Source organism: Delphinapterus leucas, chromosome 3 (assembly GCF_059928025.1).
Source record: "Delphinapterus leucas isolate spDelLeu-1000000601 "Yukka" chromosome 3, BTC_Dleu_Yukka2, whole genome shotgun sequence".
NCBI classification, from domain to species: Eukaryota; Metazoa; Chordata; class Mammalia; order Artiodactyla; family Monodontidae; genus Delphinapterus; species Delphinapterus leucas.
Genome location: NC_143131.1, coordinates 111,124,103 through 111,132,667, shown reverse-complemented (window position 1 = coordinate 111,132,667; position 8,565 = coordinate 111,124,103). Strand labels below are relative to the sequence as shown.

The following is an 8,565-nucleotide window of genomic DNA, read 5'->3' as shown; positions in this document are numbered from 1 at the left end:
CCCTAGATAGCTTCACGATGGAGGCTGGTTGCTAGAAAGACCAAGCCTTGACTAGAAGCCCATCCTCCAGCCTCCAGGGAGGGGAGAGGGACTGAGGTCAAATCAATATTGATCATGCCTATGTGATGAAACTTCCATAAAATCCCCTAAACACTGGGGTTCAGAGAGCTTCTGAATTGGCCAACACATCCATGGGCCAGGATGGCGATGCTCCCCAACTCCACAGGAACGGAGACTCCTGTGCTCTGGACCCTTCTGGACCTCACCCTGTGTACATCTCCCCCTGGCTGTTCATTTGTGTTGTTTAGAACAAACCAGTAATAGTAAGTAAAATGTTTTCCTGAGTTCTGTGAGTCATTCCAGCAAATTCCTGAATGTGAAGAGGAGGGTTGTGGAAATACCAGACTTTGTAGCCAAGCTGGACATGATGGAGCTCAGGGCAGGCTGCCCCAAAATTTGCCACAATGGCATATTGATTATTTTGAATTGAAGTTGCTTGTGAAGCAGCTGATGCAAAAGGAAACTCTGGCCTCCTCTGTGCCCCTGAAAGCAGGGAATAAATCCCTCACGTGAAAGGTGCAATCCCTGCACATGGAGGTAGAAGGACACCCTTATTACCAAAGACAGGGAATTCCAGGGCTGGGCCAAGAAATCTCTATAAACAAACCTTGTTACTTCTTTACTAATTTACTACACAAGCCCAAACTCTGCTTAAATTCCTTACTAATTAAGCACTCAAACCTAAGTTTCTTTGTCCTGTCAATTCCTCTCAAATTTATTGTTTCTTTGTCTAAAAAGTGTAAAAGCTTCCTGCTTTGGCCATTTCTTAGGTCCTATTTCTGAGAGATCTCTGTGTAATGAATTAAAATTTGTTTATTTTTCTCCTGTTGACTGGTGTCAATTTTATGGTTAGTTTAGCCACAAGACCTTAAAGGGGTAAAAGGGTAAATTTCCCCCTCCCCAATAGCCAGAAATGTGGATAACCTTGGGGAACCATTGCTTGTGGCTGGCATCTGAAGAGAAGGCTGTCTTGTGGGAGTGAGCCTTTAACCTGTAGAGTCTGATGCTAGCCCTGAGTAATTAGAGTCAAAATTGGATGAAATTATAGGACACCTATTTGGTGTCAGAATTGGTTGATATCAGAAGGAAAACCCTTGCACAATCTCATAGGCCAAAAAATGACATTGACATTTTTTATGCTTTAATTAATATGGACAAGTATTTCTTTTTTATGTATATATTTGCCACTGAAATTTCCTTTTCTATAAACTGTTTGTTCATGACCTTTGCCAGTTTTCTTTCTGAGTTGTTTGTCTTTTTCCCACTGATCTCTAAGAGCTTCTTGCATCTTAAATTTATTAACTCTATGTCTACATTGTGTGTTGCAAATATTTTTCCCCTGGTTTGTTGACCTTTGTTCTAATTTATGGTTTCGTTTTTGCTGTACCAACAATTTCTAAAATTACATAATCAGATATATCAATCTTCTCCTTTATGGCTCTTTGCTTTTCATAATATGCTCAGAAAGGCCTTCTCTAAGGTTATAAAAATATTTATGTTTTCTTCTGCTACATTTATCACTTTATATTTTCAGTTCTCAATTTTTAATCTTTCTGGAATTTATCCTGATGTGTTTTTTGTGTGTGTGTGTGGTATGCGTGCCTCTCACTGTCGTGGCCTCTCCCGCTGCGGAGCACAGGCTCTGGACGCGCAGGCTCAGCAGCCATGGCTCACGGGCCCAGCCGCTCCACGGCATGTGGGATCTTCCTGGACCAGGGCACGAACCCGCGTCCCCTGCATCAGCAGGCGGACTCTCAACCACTGCGCCACCAGGGAAGCCCTATCCTGATGTATTTTGAAGTAAGAGTTAAGCTTTTTATTTAGCCAAAATGGCTAGTTGAATGTTCTAACACCTTTTACTGAATAATCTAAATTTTCCCCACTGATTTTGAATTGCTACTTGTTATCACACACTGAATTCTCATATTTTCTTCATTTAATTCTGAACTCTATTCCATTCCAGTGATTTCTTTTCTTCTACCACCATCATACTGTTTTAATTACCATTGCTTAATAATATCCTTTATTATCTGATAGAGCTACTTTCCACTTATTACACTTTCTTTTCAGAATTTTCCTATTTATTCTTTCATGTTTATTCTTTCTGAGGAATTCTGATATCATTTCTTAAAGTTCCACTTACCCTTTCATTTTCTGCATCTGCTCTAAGGTCTCTGGTAGAGTCATTCCAAAACTTTCAGGGAAGAGAAGAGTGATGATTCCAATCAGGACAGTCAGGCTTCCCATGAGGATGTAGGGCAGAACTCTGTTGTAAGCACCTGTAAGGCACAGGACATAAGAACATCAATTAGATACAGGGTTTCTCCAGATGCTCTTGAGAATCATTTTGTAAAGGTGGCAAACAGTATTTGAGAGCAGTTTTAAACCTGAATATTTACAGAGAAAAAAAGTGTGCAAAATACCACAGTTTCTGTTTGGCAGATGTCATTGCCTCCGAATTTCCATAATCATTTACCTACTCAATTTTGCATTATCATAAGGTCTTTCAGGTCAACTGCATTCTCTAAGCTACTACTTAATCATGTGTGGTAAATGTTCCTTTGATAGAAATTTTTGCCTACCAAAGTTCTCCTCTTAAGGTAGAGGTCATTGGAGATGGGGGGTGGGAGGACACCAATGGGAAAGAGGTTGACCAGGATGTTGCAGGGACACCTACTGGCTGTTATGACTGATATGACCTTTGCTTTTGCCCAAACCAGTAGGCTCCTGTGGAAATCTTGGTCCACAGAGCTGTGAGACTCTTAAAAGAACCTAATTAATATATTCAATCCAATTTAAATCAATAAATGTCAGGCACTGTGGTTTCTTTTTGCAGCATTTATATGTCTCGGTTTTACATGTAATTGGAAGAACCACTCCACCTCTTCTTTATGTGGTGTTACTCAGACAGGGGAATAATAGATCCTCATCTTGCTTCCCTTCTGTATACAGAGATTACAGAGGAATAACACACCCAAGAATTTTATTTGACAAAAAAATATCAATCTTGAAGCTTCTCTGAGGCCTCTGTGTCACCAACAGGAGCCACTACTGTGGAATACAAAGTGCTTTCTCAGACTTCTCCATTTCTTATGTACCAATGGTCCACCATTAGACCACATTAGCATGGTTTGAAAGTATAGGGAAGAACAAAGGGGAAACGACACCGTTCTATATAATAATGTACTTTCTCAGGTGTTCAGGGCAGCTGTGTGGAAAATGTCTCTCTTTCTCTGTAAGGATTTAGAGTATACCTTTTCTGAGAATTCACATATGTCTTTGGGGATGTGTATGTGTGTGTGTTTGAACTAGTAGGTAACCAATGGATGACTAGGAAGAATAAGGAGCTGTGTCTACATCTCTCACCAGTAGAGTTCTTGATGAAGTTTAGCTTGGAGTGCCAGATCCTAGATCCACTGAACATCCCACTAAAGCCCCTCTGTGGTGTTATTCCAGATTGATAAATTCGATCATATAAAAGCTAAAATTGCCAGCAATGCAAATAAAGTCATGAAGTCAAAGTGGAAATAATAAACTAGGAAAAATATTTATAATATATATACAAAGGGCTAATTTTTCAATTACAAAGAGCTCCCAAAATCAAATATCTAAACTTGATACAAACCATTAGAAAGATGGGAAAAGACATGAACAGTCAGATCTCTTAAAAATAAATAGAATTTCAATAAATATATGAAAAAATGCTCAACCTCATTCATAATTGAAGAAAAGGAAATGAAAGCAACAATGATACCCGTTTTTCATATAACAGACTATCAATGATTAAAAAATTGGATAATCCCCATTGTTGGTAAGGATATGGAGAAACAGGCACTCTCATATATTGATAGTTGGATTGTAAACTGGTATAGTATTTAGAGGTCAATTTGGCGATATCTATGAAATTTTTAAATTGCTCCAGCAATCTATTGATCCAAATATACAAAGGCTGTGGGGGCCGTAGAGGAATGTTCACTGCAGTGTTATGTATGGTAACAAAAACTTTGAAATGGCCTAAATGTTCATCCATGAACCTGGTTAAATAAATAATGTGTATACATACATTGGAAGTCTATGTACTAACTAAAAGAGCTATATATACGGATATGGCAAAATATTCTGATACAATGTTAAGTTTAAAAAAAGCTGTGAAACAATATTTATGATATCATTTTGTGTGTTTAAATATATATATATATATATATATATATATATATATATATATGTTGTGCAAAATGAAATGTCTGAAGGGCTACTCACCAAACTGTTAATAGTAGTTCCTCTGAGGGCTGTGATTTGGGGAACTAAGAGAGTAGAGGTGAACTTGTACTTTTTCCAGTACTTTTCCAGTACTTTCTATGCTGTTTGCATTTTTCATAATGAAAACCTATTACTTTTATATTTAAAAAAAGAATAGACTTATAAGAAGTATCTCACCAAGGTAAACAAAGTAGGGAGCAATGATGCTGCCCACTCTGGAGGCCATGGATGTGACCCCCACAGCCATGTTCCTGACCAGGGTTGGGTAGAGCTCTGCAGTGAAGACGTACAGCATGGAGAAGGCAGAGGTGATCCCGAATTTTCCTAACATGGCCAGACCAATGGACAAGAAGTTGTAATCTGGAAAAGAGACCCAGTGTAAACAGAGGTGCTTTTAGAAGTGATACTTTCTTAACAGTTGCTTGTATTGTCCTTTTTGCTTGTATAGAAATGTTTTATAATCTAAAGATATTCCCCAAATTATACAGTCTCTTCAAAGCCTTACTAATTGGACATGGACAAAGATGGAGCGTGAAGGGTTGCTTTGAGCTTCGCTCTTCTGTTATTCTAGATCATTTATGCATTCTGTGACCTTGTCCACCTTTATTTATTACAACAGTTTCATAGTCAGTTGTTAGCATGTTAATACAGTTAAGTTTAATCTTCGAAGAGAAGGACCAATCATTTTTATCCTGTTTATTATTATTAAGAAATATATATTTCTATGCATAGTACTATATATCAAAAATCTGTTGACTTAACATTTTAACAATATGAGAAAGTTAGACATAAGGGGAAAAGAGAAGCATATATCTTTTCATGTGCTCTCTAACTACTTAAAGATTACAGACCATAAAAATCACTGAATTTATACTGGAACTGGCATGTACTACCAACTCTAACACTTGAATATACACATCAGAGAGAAGGTTTGAAAATACCAAGAAAGTACCAATAAATTGGGAATTGGGATTATGACTCAGAAAGAGGTTTGAGGGTTTAGGTGAATGTTTCTGTGAAGGGGATGACTGGGAGCATTATTCTTCCTTCTCAGGTGGTGATTTCTGATTCTCTAAGGTTAACTCTTAACGATTTGAAGGGAGTAATTTTGAACATGGGAAATCACAGAGTTAGTTATCACTTGTATAACTGACTTAAGAATGACTTATGATGTAAAGGCTACATAAATAGGGAACAGGGACTAATAATTAGCCCTGTCAAGGTGTGGATCTTTTCTGGTAAGCTGTTAATATTGGATAACTTCTTACCTGCAGGCACCAGTTGAATTAAAAGAAGCACACCTCCTCCCAAGAACAGTACTCCAGATATGATATAACGCCTGGGTAGGGTTCGAAGTAGCAGCCAGGCTGTAATGTAAGCTGGAACTTCAATCAAGGCAGAGAAGAAACAGTTCAGGTAGGCATCTCCATGTAAATTAGGAGTGTTGAGAGACAGAGCAAAGTAACCTACTGAGGTGAGCATCCTGAAAGACAAAAGACAAAAATGACAAAAGGATGGCTTGAGTCTCTTTACAATTTCATGATGGTCAGGAAATTGTCTAGATGTTGCTGTCTTACAAATAGCCACATATGGCTATTTAAAAGTAAATAAATCAGGGATTTCCCTGGTGGCCCAGTGGTTAAGACCCTGTGCTCTCAATGCAGGGGGCCAGGGTTCAATCCCTGGTCAGGGAACTAGATCCCGAATGCTGCAACTAAGAGCCCTCATGCCGCAACTAAGAGCCCACATGCTGCAACTAAAGATCCCGCACACAGCAACAAAGATCCCGCGTGCTGCAACTAAGACCCAGCGTGGCCAAAAAAAAAAAAAAAAAGAAAGAAAAAGTAAATAAATTAAAATTAAATAAAATTTAAAATTTCGTCCCTCACTTTGGCACTAGCCACACTTCAATTGTTTAGTGGTCACATGCAGTTAGTGGCTACCATAAGGGACAAAAAAGATATAAAACATTTTCATCATTGCAGAAAGTTCTATTGGACAGCACTAGTCTAGATATACCAATATTCAAGAATACCTATCCTAATCTAGTTAATTTCAAGTTTCAATAGGAGAGTTTGTATATTCTCATTCCTTCAGAGCTATTATTTGAAGAAAGAATGTCAGTCACATCAGTGAACATAAAATCCATATGTCATTTTCCCCCCCAAAGAATAAGAAGGAGAAGGAGAGGAAGGCAAAGGGGAGGGGGAGGAGGAGGAGGAGAAGAAGAAATATAGGTAATACTGTGGGATCCACTTATAGTAAATTCCAATTGATTTAGTAAAACTCACTTCAGTAGGGAAGAAAGTGAAAGTCCCATAAAAGGTATCACAGAGTGCACACTGCATATCCTGTCATTATAGTTAACGTCCACATAAAAGTTTCTCTGTGGAAAAAACACTACACTATGCAAACTCCCCTGTGCAGAAATGCACTTATTATCAACATGACTGAAAAGCAGAGGACACCTGAAAAATGTTTTCAGGAACAATGTCAGATCTTTTTACACATACTCTACTAGGTTGGGTAGCACAAGGGCTAATCCAAAACAAAACAAAAAATGAAACTTTATTGCTCTGGGATCTTAGTGATTTTCCACATTTGGTAATAAGAGCAGGTTAGATAAAACTAGTGATTAGTTTATTATTGGCTCAGTAGTGCCACTGCTCAAGGTACATTTGCATCAGTGATACCTGCTGACATGTAAGAACTAAGGAGATCTACTGTGAGGAAAGCCACATGCCCAGGACACACTTGCTTAATTCAGGGGCATAAACTCTGTCATTGATGACTTCTAATTGCAATACAAGATGGCTCTAAAATTAGACTAGCTGCAGCAGGAGCCTACTAGTTCTTTTTTTTTTTTTTAATGTTATGTAATCTTTTTTTTTTTTTTTAAATAGATCTTTACTGGAGTATAACTGCTTCACAATACTGTGTTAGTTTCTGTTGTACAACAAAGTGAATCAGCCATATGCATACGTATATCCCCATATCCCCTCCCTCTTGAGCCTCCCTCCCACCCTCCCTGTCCCACCCCTCTAGGTCATCGCAAAGCATGGAGCTGATCTCCCTGTGCTATGCAGCTGCTTCCCACTAGCTACATATTTTACATTTGGTAGTGTATATATGTTGATGCTACTCTCACTTCTCCCCAGCTTCCCCCTCCCCACCCCATGTCCTTAAGTCCATTCTCCATGTCTACATCGTTATTCCTGCCCTGCCATTAGGTTCATCAGTACCATTTTTTTTTTTTTAGATTCCATATGTATGTGTTACCATACGGTATTCATTTTTCTCTTTCTGACTTACTTCACTCTGTACGACAGACTCTATGTCCATCCACCTCACTACAAATAACTCAATTTTGTTTCTTTTTATGGCTGAGTAATATTCCACTGTATATATGTGCCACATCTTCTTTATCCATTCATCCAATGGTGGACACTTAGGTTGGTTCCATGTCCTGGCTATTGTAAATAGTGCTGCAATGAACATTGTGGTGCATGTCTCTTTTTGAATTATGGTTTTCTCAGGGTATATGCCCAGTAGTGGGATTGCTGGGTCATGTGGTAGTTCTATTTTTAGATTTTTACGGACCCTCCATACTATTCTCCATAGTGGTTGTATCAATTTACATTCCCACCAACAGTGCAGGAGGGTTCCCTTTTCACCACACCCTTTCCAGCATTTATTGTTTCTAGATTTTTTGATGATGGCCATTCTGACTGGTGTGAGGTGATAACTCATTGCAGTTTTGATTTGCATTTCTCTAATAATTAGTGATGTTGAGCATCTTTTCACGTGCCTCTTGGCTATCTGTATGTCTTCTTTGGTGAAATGTCTATTTAGGTCTTCTGTCCATTTTTTAATTGGGTTGTTTGTTTTTTTGATATTGAGCTCCATAAGCTGTTTGTATATATTGGAGGTTAATCCTTTGTCTGTCATTTAATTTGCAAATATTTTCTCCCATTCTGAGGGTTGTCTTTTCATCTTGTTTACGGTTTCCTTTGCTGTGCAAAAGCTTTTAAGTTTCATTAGGTCCCATCTGTTTATTTTTGTTTTTCATTCCATTAATCTAGGAGGTGGGTCAAAAAAGATCTTGCTGTGGTTTATGTCAAAGAGTGTTTTTCCTATGTTTTCCACTAAGGGTTTTATAGTGTCTGGTCTTACATTTAGGTCTTTAATCCATTTGGAGTTTATTTTTGTGTATGGCGTTAGGTAGTGTTCTAATTTCATTCTTTT

The 8,565-nt window shown here is 38.2% G+C and overlaps 1 protein-coding gene and 1 long non-coding RNA gene across 3 annotated transcripts in view; one reads left to right on the top strand and one right to left on the bottom strand.

The window, feature by feature from the left end:
- The window catches only part of SLC22A4 (solute carrier family 22 member 4), a 56,879-nt gene that overhangs the window by 10,061 nt on the left and 38,253 nt on the right, over nt 1–8,565 (bottom strand). For both annotated transcript variants that reach the window (XM_089909305.1, XM_022588755.3), the window contains 3 exons: nt 5,589–5,803; nt 4,498–4,680; nt 2,204–2,339 (listed from right to left, as the gene is read on the bottom strand). In XM_089909305.1, the coding sequence (XP_089765431.1) occupies nt 2,204–2,339; nt 4,498–4,680; nt 5,589–5,803 (534 nt within the window). The remainder of the gene's footprint in view (nt 1–2,203; nt 2,340–4,497; nt 4,681–5,588; nt 5,804–8,565) is intronic.
- LOC111182413 (uncharacterized) overlaps nt 1–8,565 on the top strand; it is a 43,392-nt gene that overhangs the window by 22,561 nt on the left and 12,266 nt on the right. Inside the window, exon 2 of the long non-coding RNA XR_002646742.3 lies at nt 5,595–5,736. This is a non-coding gene — a long non-coding RNA (uncharacterized LOC111182413). The remainder of the gene's footprint in view (nt 1–5,594; nt 5,737–8,565) is intronic.